The 20931-nt window shown below is 35.0% G+C and overlaps 1 protein-coding gene across 5 annotated transcripts in view; it reads left to right on the top strand.

Annotated features, from left to right (window-relative positions):
• Positions 1-20931, top strand: part of COL19A1 (collagen type XIX alpha 1 chain) — a 296141-nt gene that overhangs the window by 181711 nt on the left and 93499 nt on the right. For all 5 annotated transcript variants that reach the window (XM_016157628.2, XM_036219122.1, XM_036219115.1 and 2 more), the window contains one exon: positions 17936-17989. In XM_016157628.2, coding sequence (XP_016013114.2) covers positions 17936-17989 — 54 coding nt within the window. The remainder of the gene's footprint in view (positions 1-17935; positions 17990-20931) is intronic.

Consider the following 20931-nt stretch of genomic DNA (forward strand, 5'->3'; position numbering starts at 1 on the left):
TCTGGAGCAGTTACCCGGATTAGGGAGCTTGCATCAGAGTGTAAACCAACACTGCCTCCTTCACCAAGAAAGTCTTGCTACAAGAGATTGCTAGACTGCTGGTGATCACATTTTTAGGTATATAAATGTCAGACCACTATATTGTACACCTGAAACTAATATAATATTATATAGCGACTGTATTTAAAAGAAAATTTAAAAAAAAAAGTCTTGCTAATGAAGAGATGTCAGCTGAATGAAACAATAGGCTTAATGACATGGTAAAAATTGTGAATTTCTAAACATTAATATGTTAAATTTGGGGTTTTAAAATTTTGAGGCGATATGGAAAAAACATCAAAACAACTATCGTTGCATTCTCAGGTATAATAGTCGTTGAGGAGAAAAATTTTACCAAGAGTGTTAAAATTACAGAAAAACTCATTGTTTTCTGAAAGTTAAGAAACCAGCGGCTCAACATCACTAGTCATCAGGGAAGTGCAAGTCAAAATCACAGGGAAATATCACCTCACACCTGTTAGAACGGCTGTCATCAAAAAGACAAGAGAGCACAATTGTTAGCAAGGATCCTGAGAAAGAGAATCCTTCTGCACTCTTGGTGGGTATGTAAATTAGTGCAGTCACTATGTAAAACAGTATGAAGGTTCCTTAAAAAATTAAAAATAGAACTACCATATGATCCAACAGTCCCACTTCTGTGTGTATATCCAAGGGAAATGAAAACAGAATCTCAAAAAGATATCTGCACTTTTTGTTTATCATAGCATTATTCACAATAGCTAAGATATGAAAACAACCTAAATGTCCATGAATGGATAATCTTCTATTCAGATCAGGGCATTATGCTAAGTGAACAAAGTCAAACAAAGACAAATACCCTATGAAATCACTTAATGGGGAATCTAGAAAAAGCAGAACTTGGAAACAGACTATAAGGGTTACCAGGGATTGTAAAGTGGAGGAAATAGGGAGAAAAAAATTTTCTTCTCACATTTCAAAAAATGTAATTTGGACAGTTTGATAAACAGACTTGTTAATTTGCCTTACATCTTCAGTATTTTTTAAATAATATCAATACTTCAATGCAAAGAAAAAATGCAACCGAAGAGCAAACACTGAAGTTTCTACATATTGTTATAATATAGTCTCATAGTTTTACAATTATACAAGAAATAAATGATCTTGATATTCCACATCAGTGAAATTATCATCAAATATTTTTAATATTTGATAGAATTTTATTTTTCACCAAAAAGAAAATTCATATATAGGAATTCCATAATAGGAATGCCAAATTCATATCTCTCATTGAAAAATAATTTACATTAAAAATCTGTAGGGCAGATTTCTGGAACTGACTACTGATGAAAGATCAAAGATGAATTTTGAAAATATAGGCTCACTTACACCATTTTTATAAAAATTATAAAGAATATTCTTCTGAGTTTGCTGAAGTCAGTTTGGAATCTCTTATTTTATTCCCTTCAACATAACCTCTGCTAAACTTATTTCTATATTGAATGTCACTACAACAAAACAATGAAGCACTATAGATAAAATTATGCCTTACAAATAGTGTTGTTGCAAATCTGACTTAGGTTAGATACATTAACAAGCAAAAAGCAAGTTCATTTTTTACTCTAAAACTTTAAATACTGATATAATAGTGTTAATTGCTCAAAGAGTGTTTATAGGCACTCAGTATGGAGAATCACTGTTTCACTCATAACATTTGTTTCATTGTAAGTGCAAGCATAATAGTGAATTTTTATTCTCAGCATGTACAACCACTTTCAACAGTGTGTACAGTTTTGTAATTTTTTTCTTTTCCCTCTGATTATATTATCGTATAATTTTTTGTCTACTGAATCCAATAATAAACATTAGGTCTTATAATTTCTATGCCCATATTTCATTTTTTCTAGCAATTCAGTTTTATTATAGTTTATAAAATTACTTGGTCTACAAGAAATTGAAAATTTAAAAAACTAGTTCTCTGTCATAGAGTTAGGGAAGCAGTGACTTAGTGAATTACATCGACTAAAAGATAATTCTTATAACAAACACTTTATCACCAGCAGAAAAATTTCTTTTATTTAAGTGTTACTAATTAAGCTTTTTAAAAATAGTTTAAATTATAATTATTAAGAGAAATGTGTACTTACCTATGTCAACTCTAAGAATGAACAATTAAAATATGCAATGAGTCCTCAGCCATACAGTATACGATACCAGGACTTAGAATGCAGGCATTCATATTTTATGTAAAGTAAGGGTAACTTACTGGCTTTTCTTTATTTCTGCTTTATTTCTGGCTAACTAAATTAATTATTCTGAAATCTATATGCACATCAAGAAAACCAATATGGCTAAAAGTGATTTTGTAAATGGAATTCTGAAAAAGTATTCTAAGAGGGAAGAGCCCTTTTCTCTCACACTCTTGTTTTTCTCTTTGGATAGGAGGAGATAGAATGGAAGTTAATGGATAAAGTATGAACAGTACTCTGACTTACCCTTTTAATATCTGAGGAATCTATTTTACATGAAGGGTTTAACACGCTAGAGCTCACAGTAAAGGGCATATTTTTGTGTTGGATTTAGGTATATAGACAGGCAAACAAGATGCAGTTGAAGGTATCCAAGTACAGTTCTGTGAAGATAACATTGTGGCTGAGTTTAGGCTCTTGCTGACTGGCTTCCTTTAGGTGCAAAACATGCATGGGTAAAGCTGACTTGGTCACAAAATTGCAAAATTTTGGACCATCTCATTAGTTTTTAGTGCTATATTATAGAAATAACAATATATGCAATATTATAGCAGTAAAATTATATGTGTAGTAATTCAGTATTATTCAGATTATTCAAACATCCTCCTCTGTTAAGGATTATTATCTCCACTTTTCATGAAGACAATGAGGCTTAAAGAAGTTAGAGTGACTTGTTCAGGGTCACAGAACAAGAAGTTGATAATCAGGTTCAAACCTAAGTTTATCTCTAAGTTCTTGTCGCACAGGTGATATGTTTTTCTTTTTCTTTTTTTTAAATTACATTTAATGGGAGTGACATTGGTTAATAAAGTTATATAGGCTTTGAGTGTACAATCATCTGAATATTGCATTTTGTGTTCACCACCCAATGTTAAATTTCTTTCATGATCCATTATCAAGAGGTCAGAAATCAACTTAATGGGTCACAATCAGACTTTTAAGAAGTAGAATACAATATAATATTGGTTAAAATAGTTTAACCAATGTAAAGTGAAATGGGTGACATCGGAGGCCATACCAATACTGGTATAGAAGCCTCTCTGCCTATTTATTTTTGCCCAGCCTCCTATCTGTCTGAGGCCGCTTTGGAAAGTTAAACCCCTTTAACTTTCCTTTCCTCCCCTGACCGAAGCAACTTGTGCACATGAACACTAGCTTGTGGGTAGAGATGCTGCTCTTGCTGCCGTAGAAATGTCCTTGGTGGTGCTAGCCAAAGCAACCCACAAACCTGGCCAGTGGTGGGAAGGCCATTCATCATTTGATCGGTTTGTACGTCATATGGAAATCTGGCTCCTTGAACTTTTTATTAATAAAATGTTAATCTTATATCACTTCAGCAACGTAAACTTCAAAAGTCATGGATTCTGGAGTCAGGCAGACTCCTGGGAGAGCCCTGGTTCTGTGACCTAGGGAATGCTCCCCAGGCTCTCTGGTCTTCAGTTTCTTCAGTTATACAGAGGAAATTATACTAACGATGATCCCAAAATGATGATTAGAAAAAAAAGTATGTAAAATAACCAGTACAGGACCTATCACATAGCAGGTGCTCAATAACCACTAATTATCATGCTTACAATATTAATTTTTGAGTAAAATAAAATTTCCTAGGCCTAAAGCCATGGAAAAGATTTAGTTTTTTTTTGTTTGTTTGTTTTTTGTTTTTTGTTTTTTGGTTTTTTTTTTTAGAATCCCAGAGACTCTTAGCACAGTGCAACCAGCCAATGGCGTTTGGGAGCTAAAATCCAGCCAGTGCCCCAGTGGCCCACTGTGAGCCTCTAGGGCTGCAACCACCAGGAGGAACAGCATCTCTTTATTAGTTCAAAAGCACCTGATTAGCTAACTTCTGGGTCATCGAAGTCAGTTAGAACTACATTATGGGAGTCATTTGGTGGACTTTTTCATTTAATAAAGTGCTAGATGAGTAAACTTTTACTTTAATTCCCTCCTCCCCCCCCCCCCACACACATATTTCTACTTCTAATGCTATTCTAGAACAGTTTCGAGAGTTTCTTCTCTTTGTCATTGTAGAGGCACTTATAAAATCCAGCAGCACATCAGAACTAAACTATTTATAACATGGGTTGACAAGTATTTTTTTGAAATGTTTTATGGACTGCAAATGTTTCATAAGGATTCTTCATTCTTTCTCCTATTACTTGATGTTATAAAATATGACAGAAGGCTCTTTTAAGGTCACCCTATATCTAACATATTGTAAATGGATACCCTGTTTCAAAGCTCTAAGAAACTGATACTTTGGATCAGTAGACCCAGATTTAATTTCAGCCTGCTCAGTTTGCATTTTAAATGCCATTTAAAAATATTTGCCATTACTGTGCTGTTAGAGAAACCACTAATGTTTTATGTAACTGAAAGTCCCTTATGATCCCCAGTTAGGTGTTTTAAAACTTAGCTGCATAAATTGAAATATTAGAAGTGAGTTATGCTATTGCGACACTTACCATGTGTTAATTTAATTGACATTTTACAGGATAAAGATTTTTCTAGCAGAAAAAAATAAAATGCTGCTAAATTCCTGGATTCCTTGGATTGTTAGATATCTTTAAACAACAGTAGACTGCACAATAGAAAACCTGAAAAAAACAGTTGAGACTTTGCCTTATAATATAATAAATATCCTTGCACTTCTTGTACTTCTGTATTTTGTTACTTTGGAAATACTTTTCTTTGGAAATGTTTCTCTATCTCTTTCTCTCTCTCTCTCTCTCCCCACCTTTCCCTCTTCCCTCTCGCCACAAAGATAGAGCTTAAAAAAATAATATTAAGTACCAAAAAACTGGTTAAAGAATACATACAAAAATAATTTTTACAAATTTCAAAATACTCAAAATGACTTATTTATTTGTGTGTGTGTGTGTGTGTGTGTGTGTGTGTGTGTGTGTGTGTAAGGAATTTGGCTTTTATTCTGAATAAGGGCCCTAGTCCATCCTTTGTAAAATCTAGAATACTCATTTCATTTAGAGACTGGAGCCAAAGCTATAAATACCACCTCCTTAGGAAAAATGCTGTTTACATTTGGAATTTCAATCCTAACCCTTCCTGCCATCCTGCCAATTCTTACCAATGTTCAGAGGAAAAGAGAACTAGATAGCTGATGACTACATATTACTGTTGTCCGAAAAACATTTCTGTGGACATATCTTACCCATAAGTCAGCCATGTCGACATGTCAGTATATTCTACTTAACACTTTATTTTAGACCAGTACATCAACCTCAATAATACTAAATTTCCAAAAAAGTATTTAAGTTAGATTTCATCTTGGTATTTGTCACCAAGACAAATATAACTGATTGACTAGCTCTGCATCAGAATGTATTTGACCACCTTCTCCATTCTCCTGTACAGTTCAACCTCTCTGGGAAAGCTTGAGACCTTCTCTACAGGCATTTATGGAGAACTCACTCAATGTCAGGCACTGTCCCTGCCTTTAAAGAGTTTATAGTCTAATAATGGGGAAAAGATTATAGAAAGCTCTTTTCAAAGTTGCATATTTATCTTAAAGTAAATACTTCTCAGGTGTTCATGTATTTCAGATGACTGTTTTTAGGAAGGAATCTTTGTATTCCTTTTTTTTTTTTTTTAAGGTGGAAATAACTAAGGCTGAGAAATTATGTGACCTGGTCAGGTTTGCTTAGCTAAGGTAATAAATAAAAGAAAAGATGCTAGTGGTCAGGTCTCTGGTTTTTCAATACAATGCATACTCTTTTCTAGCCTAGGTTTATTGTTTAAGCCAATGAGTAACTTTTGTGTCATAATTATGAATCTGTATTCAGTCAGAATCTGTATTCATCTCAACTGAATAGTACTTTTCTATAATATAAAAACATAACCATGGACAACAAGTGCACTACATAAAGTATACCAAAGTAGAAATATTACTACTCTAATCATGCAAAACTACATATGAGTAAGTTTAATACAACTTCCAACTCTTGAAAATAGTGATGAACTACATTCTCTTTTCTCAGATCTCTTTGAGCAACCTTAATTTTGTCTGTGTGGGTGGGGGAGGGGGATTTACAGAAGGAAGATAAATAGTCCAATATCAGACTATAAGTCCCTCAAAGATAGCATTTGTGTCTAATTTTTTTTATACCTAATATTCAGCATATGGTAAATACTTAATAAAAACACAAATGCTAATCATTGATATAAGATTACTTGTTTATTTTCCCACTCATTTGTGTTCTTCTCTGGCAGTTAATTTCTCATTAAGGTAGCAAACAAATTTGTGATTTTTATTTTTTCCAACATTACCTCTTAGAGTTTTAGTTTTTAATGTTTCTGAAGGATTTAAACTCATGTTCTATCTATAGGCACCCATACATCTAAATGAGCATGTGAATATTATCAAATAATTTTATGTTTAGAATCACATACACATGTGATGAGATTTTTCTCTTTGCCTTCATACCATATAGACCTCACCTACATGTGTTCTTTCCTTTAAAGGGACTTAACTCTTATTTATTCAATATTTTTTTTGAAATAATCATCAAGGAAAAATACTTTATTATATGTAAGAAAAAGAATAATATGACCACCTAAGTTTATATATTTTTTCTTAGCTGTTGATTTCACAGTCATGATCCAACATTGAAGGCTTTTTTTCTTTCATTAGCCTTTCAGAGTTGTCATTTGTAAAGTCATTGGGACCTTCAGTCCTCTATTTAGAGATCTTTGTAGCTTAGAATCTATATTTTAAAAGATGTTCAAACTATGGCATTATTTCTCAGTAAAGATTCTAAGTTATTGGTTGATCATAACATAAGAGACTATAAACTACATTTGCATATTTCTGTGTATTAGTTTAATCATTCTTTTTCTCCCCTGCAAGTTCATTTGAGTTAGGCCAGCCAATATGACATATTGCTCATTAATCATACATATTAACCGGAGTAGTTAAAGCTTTAAAATACAACTTACCATTCTGTCCACAGGGACTAGTTCTTGTTTTCTAAATGTGATGACATATGCTTCAGACACTGGTAATTAGGTCTTTCCCTTGAAAATTTATCCTGACATCTTTCAAGAACGTTTTTCCCCTTGAGTACAAGTTCATTAAATTATTAATATCCTTTTATAAGTCTTGTAGGATTACTTAGACAATGCAGCTTTATCTATTTTAAAACCATAGTTCACGGCGAAGAAAGCTATATCTAACTTCCTTATATATCTTTTCTTCTCACTCCAAAACAATGGAGTGGATAAATATCAGAGAATATTAGATATTATATTTAATAACATAGAATGTTAATGGAAGGTAAAAAATATTTCGTGTGCGTAAATGGAAATTTATATTAGACAAGGTTCTCCAGAGAAACACGACCAATGTATACATAAGAAAGATTTATGGACTTGGTTCCCATATTGTGGAGGCTTGATAAATCCAAAATCTATAGCATAGGCTGGCAGGCTGGAGACCCGATGAAGAGTTACAGTTTGGGTCCAAAATCTGTCTGCTGACATAATTACTTCTTGTCTGGGAGAGGTCAATCTCTGTTCTATTCAGACCTTCAACTGATTAGATAAGACTTACCTACCCTATGGAGGACAATGTGTTTTATTCAAAGGCCACTAATTTAAATGTTAATTTCATCCAAAAAAAAAAAAAAAACATCTTCACAGAGTTATCCAGAATCATGTTTGGCACATACAGTCAGCTTCCACAAGATGCTATACAGATAATCAATTCCCGATTATCTTCATAAATGGAAGGAAATGTTGCCAGAAGTAATCCAAGTCAGATAGCCTAAAAACAGTTCTATTGAGCCTCTGTATTGAGTGATAAGTTTACAGTTTTACCTCCCTGCCTTTTATCTACAGAGGCAGGTACTTAGATCAACTTCTATTAGTGACCCCTTAAAGATAAAACATCCAATTGTTACTCATCACAACGAAAATAATAAAACTCAGAACCCTTCCCATAATCTACAAGGCTCAGCATAATATGGCCTGCCTATCACCCACTCACTGGCTTGCTTCTCTCTAGCCACCTATGTTTCTTGCTGTTCCTTGAACAAGCCACTTTGTTTTTGATGTTCCCTCTGATGAATGCTCTTTCTCAGACCTTGCATGTCCCACAGACTCACTTGGTTCAGATGTCTACTTAGGCTGCCCCTGATTTTTTTTTAAAAAACTGCACACATCCCTATACAACTATATCCTTTTCCCTGCTTTATTTTGTTTAAATTCTTATGGTTATTCAATAGTTATCAGATATGCAGTATATATGGTATAATGATAATGATCAGAGACAACACAGCTAAATTGCTTGGATTTAAATCCCAACTCTGCTACTTACTAGTCATGTGACCTTAGGCAAGTTGCTTTATCACTCGGTTGCCTTATCTATAAAACAGAACTATCTCAAAGATATTTTGAAAACTTAATGAATAAATAGATGTAAATTGCTTAGGGTAGTGTCTGGCAGAGAGTAAAGCTGTGTGTTATCTATTACTATGATTGTCCCTATTGGAATTTAAGCTCTACAAGGACAAGGTTCAGAATATTTCCAGTGCATAAAAAAGGGCTTTGCCATAGTGAGGACTCAATAGATTCTTGTCAAATGAATTAATGAATCAATCCGAACCTGTGCCAGCAGAGAGTGGGGAAAGTGTTCTACAAAAACATGGTGAAAAGGTGGAGGTGAACAAATGAGGAGTTTAACAGTTGTAATGAAGAATTTTTGTAGTTGAGAAAGCTGATTTGTTTAGGTTTTATCATGTATTTAGATGTATATATACATGATGTATGTATGGACTACATACGTGTGGAAGGATACAGAGAACAAGATATAACTGGGATTTCTGCCTTCAGGATAATTTCCTATTGGAGATGGAAAAGTCAGAGGAGAACATAAAAAGAATTTATTAAATGACCTGCAGTTGAAGCTGGGTCACCAGCTTTCCCAGTAAACCTTAAACCATATGCTGGGAAAAGTTGGAACTAAAGGAGAAAGAGATAGATTGATGAGGAAGACTTCAAATTGCTTTTACCCAGTCACAGTTTCAACTGACATTGAATGTTAAGTTTAAGGAAATGAAAAGTATTCAGATCAAGAAAAAATATACCTGGTATTTGTATAATGGCATGTCCCCAAGTGTTCAGTTTTTGAAGGTCATTAATACGGTTTCCCGTTACTTAAATCAATCATGCTTGAGGAGGGATCTCTGAGCTGGGAAATGCCTCTGAACACACTCGATGGAAAGACGGGTGATAAGTCTCAGAGGAGAAAGGAATCAAAGAGGACACTCACATCTATGTCAGTTCAAAAGCATCCAGAGAAATCTATTCCTATTTGAGGGGACTTTTCAGGGTTTAGTGCCTCATCTTTTGCTGAGGGTGTATAGATGGCTTCCTTTGCCCACATTTCCCTCCCATCGGTGACCCCACTGCCTTCCTCCCCCTCCTAAAGGGAAGATATGAACAAGTCTATCAATAGCTGTTGTGCATAACTGCCTTTTTTCTACCTTGAAGGCAAGATCCAGATCTTAGCCATTGTCATGTGATTTCCCTTAGCACTATATGCAAAACACAGGCAGTAAACTTTTACGGAATAAATTTATTCATCTTTCTGATAGGATTTGATTCTGAAGTCAGCATTTAAAAATCCAAATGCAATTTACCCTATTAAATTCAAATTAATGAATTGAGAATTATGCACTGAAAATTCTTCTGCTTCAAAATTGGGTGACCTTTATAGTTTCATCTTACAGAGCCTCCGGAATTCTCTTCACTTACCAAGCAGTTACTGAATAGCTGCAAAATGTATTCCTATGAATTTATATGTTGCCAGTCAATCTGATTCTTGACATTGAAAATGAAAGTCTAAAATTCTACCCATTGAGGATACATTTTATCTTTTAAATTAAACAATTCAGAAATGTTGAAAAATATACTCTGTAACTTCACTTTAATTGAAATCAAACTGTAAATGTCATTAATGATTTCTTTGTCCCAATGCTGACTGGCAAGTCTGAGTTTGTCCTGTTTCACAGGCCTAGACTCTGACCTGTTTGAAGTGTGCTGAGGAACATCACCACGATTTTCCTGTTAACATTTCTATTAAACAAGACGCTGTCAGTTTATGTGCATTACGTGTCCCTCTACATGTAGATTTTATCTCCTCTAAGTCTAAAAATATAACAGTTCCTTTAATAATACCAAAGGAGAACTCTGCATTCATGACACATTATGAAAGTGCTTGGAGATATGGCATAATTCTCAGACAAGGGAGACAGTGTATAGGGCCTGATTCCTCTTCTCCAGTGTGGGAGCCTGCCTGCTGTGAACTTCCAAAAAGGAAAGCACACTTCACAGTGCACTTCCAGCAACCACACTCTTAATGTGGCACAAAGATTTTTAAATGTATCACAGCATATTTAGGAAATTGGATAGCCACACCCTACCACGGCCTCACCCATGATACCGAGACGAATCAAGGGCTTTGGCAGAGACTGTCAATGGCAGGCACAGAAAACATAGCCAGAAATCAGGACTAAGAGAATTGGTGGTTTGGCAAGGGAATCAAGAGCCCAGACAAAGCTAGATGGAAGGTTGTGGTTGGCATGTCGGCAGGCCTACAGAAGTCAGAGTGGATTCTGAGGAGAAGGAAAGTAGGAATCAGTGTAGCAAGTGAGAACTAGGAAGACCCAAATTCCAAGGGCAAAGTTACAAGCAAGTGGGTCATTTAAGAATCTGGCTTGGTTGTGAGAAAACAAGAGAACCTCAACAATTTCAGCAGCAAATTAGTATAAATTGGGAAAGTAACCTAAATACCCACCAAGGATACCCTAATCCTGAAGATTATAGGTTTTTTAGGATCAGATACACTTGGGTTTAAATTTTGGCCCCGCCAATTAAGAGACAAGTGATTTGGAGCTAGATGTTTAACCTTTTTTTTTTTTTTTGTCTGACAAATGGAAACGGTACCACCTACCCACAGTAATTTCAAAAGGATTAAATGAAATCATGTAAATCAGTTCTTAGCACTTATTCCTGCACCATGGCAAGCACTTGATAAATGGTAACCATTTAATAATCACTAGTCATAGACCTTTCTTATGTTACCTAGTATAACATGAACGGCTCAGGGAATAAGAGGAAAAGTTGATTGTTGGGATATATCCAGTCAAAAGGGGTTAAGAGATCTTGACTATACTAATTTTCATGACCAAATTAGTATCAACATGATAACAGGAATTCAAATAGTGACTATAGACATTACGGGCAACAAATCAGACCATTTAGCACAGCCCTATGTTCTGATGAAGTATTACCATTATTCTGATAATCATTTATTCAATTGCAGCTGAGGAGGGTTCGATGATAATATTGCAACTTCTAACTTGTTTCAAAAAGCCACGTTAGTTACTCGTAGAGTCCATCCAAGAAAAAGAAGGAAAAGGACAGACAGATGGGGAAATTTGTGCAAATTTTGAGATCTCAACCTAAATGAGGAAGGCAATATTGAGAATAGCATCACAGCGTGGGTTCATTTTTCCTCAGCTCAAAACCTATTTCAAATCGTTTGTTCATGCTGAATTACATCCTCTTCCCATGTCTTTACAAGAGCCACTTGTCTGATCCCTGAAATAATGAAACCTTTATGACTAGTGTTGTTGCTGTCGTCGATGTGTTTTTAAATATCTGTTAAGAAATAAAATGCACTTAGAATATTATGCATTGCTCACAGAAGTATTCCATTTCCATTTTTCACATATCATTGATTTCAAAATGTAACTTTTTACAACATCTGTCATAAATCTTATTTCCGCTTACAATGTAAAAAAAGAAAACTAAACTTCCCAGATAGTCTGTAATGTTTTCCTGTGTAATTAACACCTCATTCACAGTTGTGGGTGCCAGTCAAGGTCCTGTCTCCTCTTCCTTGACATTTCTTTGATACCTTGTTCAGGCTGAGCTGATGTCTAAGAGTGTGCTAAATACATACATGGGAACAAGGAAATATTTGAGAGGAGCCAGCTGTATTAGCAAGACCTGGAAATTTAGAGAGAATACTTACACACATGTCTCTCCTGTGGGTTTGGAGTATGCAGACCATCCTTTATTTAAGTCCGATTACTGCTATAACCCTGTCTTTATCATCATCATCCTCATCAACAACAAAAACCATCTGTCAGATAATCACAGTAGTCCATTATTTACATTCTTCTCTCCTTAATGCTCCTGGAGGACCAAATGTTTATAAATCAAGTGGCTAATTTAAGATACACGTGCTGTCATTCTGCAAGTCATCCTGGAAGCGTCAGGTTATTTTTGCTGCTGAAAATTTGTAGATGTCATTTATTTAAATAGCCTTGTTTTTCTTTTTTTTTTTTTTCTTGTTCCTCACAATAGTGACCCTCTGTGACCTTGCACACAGTAAATGCAGAAGGATGAAATCATTAGATAATTCCAATAAAATCATTTCATTGTGGTACTCTCCTGGTTTCATTTTTTAAAATTTTTATTGAAGTATAACATATATTCAGAAAAAAAAATGTATGTGTCATAAAGATACAGCTTGAAGATTTTTCACAAATTGAACACTACTGTGTAACCAGCACACAGTGCAAGAAATAGAATATCAGCATCGCCAGCCCCAAAACCCCTCTCATGCTCTCTTGCAGTCACTCCCACTGTAAGTGAGCTTGAACTGCATCAGTAACCTATTATAACTACTAACAGCATAGATTAGTTTTGCCTGTTATTGTTCCTTATATAAATCAATCAACATTATTTTCCTAGGATCCATCCATACCATTGAAGATAGTTCCAGTCCGTTCATTTTTATTGCTGTTTACTATTCCATTGAATAAAATAACCTACCATTTTTTTTTTTAATTTCTACTCTTAATGGGAATTTTGACTGTTATTTTGGATGAAAAATTTATATGCAGAGTTAGAGTTCATTATGCTTTTTTAACCAATGCATAATATGTATTTTAGGAGGTTTTCTTGATACGTTATCAGACCTTTTTTAAAAGAAAAAAGTAGAGAATTACATAAAGGGTGGTAGAAGGACAGAGAGGAAAGGAACTAACATTTATTACCACCATGTATTTGGACATTGTGGTAGCAGTGTTGTTGTTTTTTAAATTGTGATAAAAACATAAAATTTATTATCTTAACCATTTTCTAGTGTACAGTTCAGTAGCGTTAAGGACATTCATGTTACTGTGAAACAGATCTCCAGAACTTTTTTATCTTGTAAAACTAAAACGCCATACCCATTAAACAGTAAATCTCCCTTTCCCCCTACTCTTAACCCCTGGTAACCACCCTTCTACTTTCTGTGTCTATAAATTTGGCTACTCTTAAGTACCTCGTATAAGTGGAATCATACAGTATTTTTCTTTTGGTGACTTATTTCACTGTGCTCATTTCAATTAACACAACGTTGTCAAGGTTTATCTATGTTGTACTATATAACAGTATTTCTTTCCTTTTTAAGGTTGAATAATATTCCACTGTATGTACTCACCATATTTTATTTATACAGTCATCTGTTAGTGGGCATTTGGATTGTTTCCACCTCTTGGCTATTCCGAATAGTGCTTCTGTGAACATGGGTATGCATATATCTCTTCAAGCCCATGCCTTCAGTTCTTTTGGATATATAACCAGAAGTGGTACTTCTGAATCATATGGTAGTAATATTTTAATTTTTTTAAGAACCTGCGTGGTGTTTTCTGATGCACTTGCACCATTTTACAATTTCACCAGCAGTGCACAAGCATTCCAATTTCTCCATATCCTCACCAACACTTATTTTGTTTCTTTTTTAAAGGACTCGTCCTAATGGGTGTATGTGGTAGGAATTTTATATATTATCTCCTTTTTTAATCTTTAACAAACCTGTTGCAAAGTGTAAGTACCAATTTTACAGCAATTGTATCTCGACACTAAAAGTTTCCATAAGAGAAAAGTCAGGATTCCAGTCCTGGTGCTCCTGAATGTGACAATGGGCTTTTTAGTCTCAAAGTTACTATAATCACAAAACCAATTGAACTCTTTTGTTCTGAGCTATAAGATTTACAAGAAATTAGAGGCTCTACAAGAATCCCTGACATTAAATATGAAATAGCTTGGGGTTTAGAGCAAGCGTCTATAAAGTGTAGTCTCCAGGCCAGCAGCATCAGCGTTACTGGGAACTTGTTAGAAATACAAATTCTCAGATCCATCCCCAGACCTACTGAATCAGAAACTCAGAAAGTGGGGACAGCAACCTGCTTTAATTAGCCCTCTGGGTGATGCCAAGGCACAATCAGGTTTGAGCACCACTGGCCTTAAATCACTAGACAGATATCTAAACTAATGTTCGATAACCTTTACATTGTTGCCAAACAAGAAACTAACATGTTGAGTACTGAGGTTTCTAAGGCAACCTGATATGGTAAATTTGTGTTTTGTGCATTATATTCCAGTTTTCAGGAAAAAAAAAAAAATGTGTTGGATTAGCCCAGTTGTAATTATGCTGGAACAGTAAGTCTCCATCCATTTGGAGATTCAGCCAGACTCCAATTTATCAGTGTCGCTCACAAACAAATGGCAACCCGGGAACAGATATCCTAACGAGGAAGGCCACTCCCAGTTCAGCACTCATCTGTTCTCTACCAGGACTTTTATCCCCACATCCAAGTCCCTACTTTTTTGTCTCCCATTACAGTGGGTCTGTAGTAAGCCCTGCACTTAAGGGACTGAAATAAAAGGAGACAAAAGTGAAAACAAATATGCAACATCCATTCCTCCCATCAGGTGCTTCCCTGGAACTACCATCAGCAGCCCCAGGTATCCTTGTCTAATTCCTCAGAGCCCTGGGACGAAGAGAAAAGAACAGAGATTCACAGATTACACTTTCTTCACACGAATAGAGGAATCTGATTTTAGCCCTAGGATGAGAGCTGTGGTCTACGCCTGTTGACTTGGCATAAATATTGATAATAAAATACTCCTCAAATTATCCTGGCTTAAATAATAAAATTTACCCTACCAGAAATCTGCTCTCTTAGGTAGGCTTTTGCCTTTCCCTAAAGCTTTTAAGTGAAAAGAAAGGTCCTTTGGCGGAACAGGAGTCTGTGAAACTATATTTAGTGTAGCTGGAGGCCTCGAATGGGACAGAAGATAAAGGAATTAATTCCCAGGGCTCCTTGGAAGACAGATAATGTCTGAGAGTGGGCTTGAACTATTCTATTGACAGAAATTATGGCCCCAGTATTTCTCTGATGTTCTGAAGTTTCCACCCCTGTTTCTCATCCATTCACCCTTCTGCTCTGTCCTGTCAGAGCCACCTCTCTAGGTCACTGAGACAGGATTTAAGGTCAACCCTGTTCCTATTATATATTTGGTAGGATGGCTAAGAAAATAGTGACTGTGTTCCTTTGTAGGGGATGCCTTAAAAAAAATTATTTGAATCTGCTTTAGGTGTTACTGGACACTCAAGACTAGAAACCACATTTAAATTGAAATAACATGCCAGCTGAAGTTATCTGCACACAATATGTTCCAAAAATTAAGAACCTTAAAAATATCTTACCTTCATATCCACTCTTTGCAAGGATCCATAAAAAAAATCAGCACTCCTTCAGCATACACATTGGTGTACTCTGACAGTTGCAAGGCTGACTTGAATGATTGTGTAAATTAGCCATGGTGTACAAGAACTTGGATGTTTGACCGTTGCATACTCAATCGTGGATGTTTTTTACTCCTCATCTGGAAACATGCCAATGTTATGTTACAATGTCTGATACTTGGTTTTTCTTAAACATTAACTCTGTGATAAAATTTAATCAATAGCCTCATTTTCCCCACTTCCTGCCTAAATCAATATATGTGTCTCCTTTAAAGAAGGGAGAATGCACATAAAAGTTGATCCTATGGTTTTAACATACCTCAACCTAAAAGTAAGAACCAGTCACCCACTCGAATGCCATTGATTTTATTTCTTTGTCCTCTTGTGAATTAAATTACAGTGCTTCCACTTTCTAAGTAAACTTTTTATCATTGATTAATCCTCAGGGACTAATTGACTTACATTTACTAAAAGACCCAATATAATGATTTTCAGAATGTGTGAACTACAAGACTAGAAAATGGTGTACATGTGTAGAATATTTTTCTGTATACAGAATATTACATTATAGATTTATTCCAATCTTACTGTCCCCCAAAAGAATCCTAAGACTCAGATTTCTAAAATAAAAGGTACATGAAAATACCACTAATGGCATTTGTTTTTAGTGAAATGTTTTAAAATCTGTGCTGTAGGTGTTAGCTAGGACCATCTCTGCAACAGCTGCTGTGTTTATGTGAAGTCCTCGACGGCATGCACGGGACTTGTCATCCGCCATAGTGGGAGCATTTCTCACCCAACCACAGTGTAGTATGTGCATACTTACTTCCCAGGCTTATTCATGGATTCAGCTGGCACCGGACTTCCTACCTCTCTCCAAGCCTAGATGAAAACCAGAGAGATTAAGTAACTTTGCCGACACTTTTAGAGCAAGAAAATTAGTGAACGAAATTGACCTTTTCATATTTATGCTTACAATTCTCCCAAAAAAGCGTCGAAAGATCAACTCAATACTTGTACTTTTTCAGTAGCAACAAGCCTTAATGTGAATTAATATACTACCAATATGGTAATAAAATAAAGTTATTAGTAACTATGAATTAGGGCGACTGTATTTAGAAAACATGCTTGGAAATGCTTCTCATTCAGAGCATGTGTTTTCAATATCCAAGCTTACTTCCCTCTATTAGAAAGGGGGGAAATTTAAGAAAATAAATTTACAATAAATAACTGCTCTTTAAATGATATTATATACACAGTTATTTAGAGATGTTAGTGCAATCTTATTTTTCTAACCCTTGCAATTAGAAATTAGGTGGTTATGAACTTGGAAGAATTAACATTTGGTTATATAATAATGAAGATTAATAAGTAAGGAGAATATATATATATATATATATATATATATATATAGAGTTCACTTATAAAACAACTTCACCATCCAAAAGGAAGAAAAGAATGAGTCAATGTGCTTTATACAACATATATAATTATGATATGGTTTAGGGAAGTGCTTTTTAGACTTTAGTGAGCATGAGAATCACCTGAAGTGTTTTTTTAAAAGCACATTCGTGGTGCCTTTCTCCAGAGATTCAAACCAGGAATTCTAGGATGGAGCCTAGGAATATGCATGTTAAACATCCACCCTCACCTTCAGGTAACTCCTATAAAATTAGACTTCTGACCATTCTTTGAGAAACACCAAATTAAGATGTCAAATGCAAGTATTATTGCATCTGAACCCACAGACTTGTTAGAAAAAATAGCAATCTTAGACCATCTTTTGGATACTTTCTATTACTTTACTAGAGTTATCAGGTTAGACAGCATTTAAAAAGGGCTGCTAATGGCAGTTAAGATTTATTCATTCCAGGCTCTATTTTTCTCATCTTGGTTATTAAGATATGGCCCAGAACTTAGACTTCATTGATGTTTAAAGGTCATATGGACTTAAATTGTTTTTAAGTTTCAGTTAATTTTTATTGTCTTTAACATTGCCATTTAATATTGTCTTAAAATAAAATGGAATCACATCACCTATTGTCTGTTTCTCTTTGGTTTCAAGGGAAGACGAGGAAAAACAGGCCCTCCAGGAAAACCAGGCCCCCCAGGACCACCTGTGAGTAATCAGTAGGATGACTATTTTTGTTTCTGTTTTTGAGAATCTCTATTTCTGTGTGTCTATTTAAAGGGTTATTTTACTCCCTGGTCGATAATAATTTCCATCTTTCTACTGTTTAAAATGGTTGTAATCCTTATACCTCCCACCAGCACACAAATAAAGAAAGAAGGGAGGCCAATAGCTGTCCGCACGCCTCACCTGTATCTTCATTACATGGTAGGAAAAAGTGTACTACCTGAATGAGCACCCCAAGACAAGTCTCCAAATAAATGAATCTTGTTCTGAACCCACCTGAGTCTATCTCCTCGATTTTTTAACATCAAGGCTGGTAGTAAGTTAGATATCTGGGGAAGCATACCCATTTTTCTCGATGCAACTGTTTTGTTAATAGAATTTTAGAGACCATTGTTGCTAAAGAGAGCTATAAAGATCTTCTAACCAATTAGTTGATCTTTTCTTTTACCTCAGGCTTCTAGAAAAAGTATTCCATTTTTTGTAGTTCTGCTGGCTCTTCAATACACTAGAGTCTGGTTTGTGTCCAAACCACTACACTGACACTCCTCTGTCTATAGTCACCAGTAATCTCAGAAGTGTGAGACTCCTCGGGCACTTTTCAGGCTTCATCTTATCTCATCTCTGTATAGGAACTTACACTGTTGGCTGCCCTCTCTTTGAAACTCTCCGTTCTCCTGAGTGACATTGATTTTTTTTTTCTCCTACCTCTGAGACCATCTATTTTGGTCTCCTTCATTAACAACATTCCCTCTTACCCCAGCTATATGTTGCATGGATAAAGATTCTCAGTCTTTTATATCAACTTAGACATTCCTCTTGAGCTCCAGCCTTGTACATCCCACCTGCTGAGCATCCCTCTACCTTCATCACTTCTCCTACATAGCCTTTGCCAGGGCTCTCAGTATGTATGTGTCATCTTCCACAATCCTGTGTTATACCTCCTACAGATATAGCACATTGTTTTGTAATGGTTATTTTCCTTATCTGTCTGCCCACTTGCACTGTGAATTTTTTTGGACTTCTGTGTTATCGTCATTGCCTAGGACAGTTTCTGGCATGAAGCATGTGGTTATTAATTATTTAGTGAATGAGTAAACAAAAATATATTTTGTAGATGAGAAAACGAAGACCAGCAAATAAGGGAAGTTTTTAAAAACTAGAACCACCCTAAATCACCACTAGACCTAGCACCTTAGGGATCTAATAAGGTGTGTCATGTGCAAAAATGAACATGACTGCAGTCTTGTTGTTCATTTCATATCAACAACAATTCCATTAGCCAGGGAATTGTTCTATTAGCAATGTACTGGTGTCAAATGATATTGAGTAAGTGGAGAAAAAAAGAGGCATAAATCAGGCATCCTGGAACGAAGTTTTTGAAGGAATCGGCTTTGTTGATTTTTTCCCCAAAATTTTCTGGCAAAACAAGGAACACATTGTAGGATTTTCAATAATTGTCTTCTACTAAGACGAAAAGCTGGCAAATGCTAACAAGCAAGATTAGACCTTTATATCGTTTTCTAAATGAACGATGCTGCTTTCTAGACAGGATAATTGTTGTCTCAAAGGAAGAATTTAAATGATGAAGGCCTTTATGATAAGCTTGCCAAATATCTAGAAGAGAAAAGGATTACACCAAATCCTGGAATGAGTTCTCAACTATATATAAAATGAGTTGACTGGAGAATTTAGAAAATTAAGAAATATGCAACTATATGAAAGAATTTTTAATATTCAGTTCCACAGGTTTCTCTTTATTGTCAGAATGTTTAGGAGAGAGAGGTAGTTATTTTATTTCAAGTATTGGATTTAGAATTTAAACTCAGCTATGTGTCTGATACACACTGGTCATTAAATCCTGAGTACACAGTATTTAAAAGTTGTTTATTATCTTTTATAATATAATAAAATGCCAATTTCTTAGACTATAAAGATAAGGGGGGAAATCTATGCAAAAAAAAATGTTATTTTATTCATAGGTCAGCTTTTGTTCAAAAAGAAAAAATATGGAACTATACCATCAGCTCATTTTATGTTTAGGAATTATGTTTCATGGAAAATCTTTGTCTTTTTAATTCTGGGATATCTCCTCTAGTTGACCAAAGTATCTTTTTTCTAATACAAGTATTATTAAAAAACAAAAACAGACAAACAAAAACTTGCAGTATGGTTTGTGTCAGCTTTTGGATTTTTTTTTTTTAAGTTGTTCACATGCTTAGTTGAATTGATGATGTGCGTACCAACATGCTACAGAAAAATCTATGAAGTACCTACTCATATTTATAGGAATTACCTGTGGGCAGCTTTGAAAAGGAGGGTAAAATAACTGACTCCCCATATTATTGTATGCCACCTTCATGTTTGACTTTTCTAAAATAATATACTTTAGCAAGAAGACTTATTTCCCAAATGTTAGAAATAAACATAGTTCTTTGAAAGCTGTCCTTTCAGGATCATATTAACTAATATTTTAAGAAAACAAGTTCACAAAAATAAATTGTTCCTAATTAAAATTGTTTGTTTCACAAACATTTACTTAAGACCTGCTATGTGCCTAACACTATGTTAGAGGCTGGACTTTCAAAAGGAATAAGATATTGTCCTTGTCCTCTAGGGAATCTAGTTTAGTTTACAGAATGCAAACAGAGGAAGAGAATGTAGAAAGATAATGGTTGGGGTGATATCCTTCAGAAATTGACAATTGTACCATAAAAATTGAGCCTTAGGAAAAAAAAGGAAGTTCTCTCAGTTATGACAGTATGGCTGAACCTGGAAGACGTTATATTGAGTGAAATAATCCAGTCACAGAAAGAAGGACAAATTCTGTATGATTCCATTTACATAAGATTTCTAAAATAGTCAAATTCATAGAAGCAGAGAATACAGTGATAGTTGCCAGAGGTTAGGAGAAGGTAGAAATGGGG

The sequence above is a fragment of the Rousettus aegyptiacus genome, unplaced genomic scaffold, assembly GCF_014176215.1.
Source record: "Rousettus aegyptiacus isolate mRouAeg1 unplaced genomic scaffold, mRouAeg1.p scaffold_m13_p_1, whole genome shotgun sequence".
Lineage (NCBI taxonomy): Eukaryota > Metazoa > Chordata > Mammalia > Chiroptera > Pteropodidae > Rousettus > Rousettus aegyptiacus.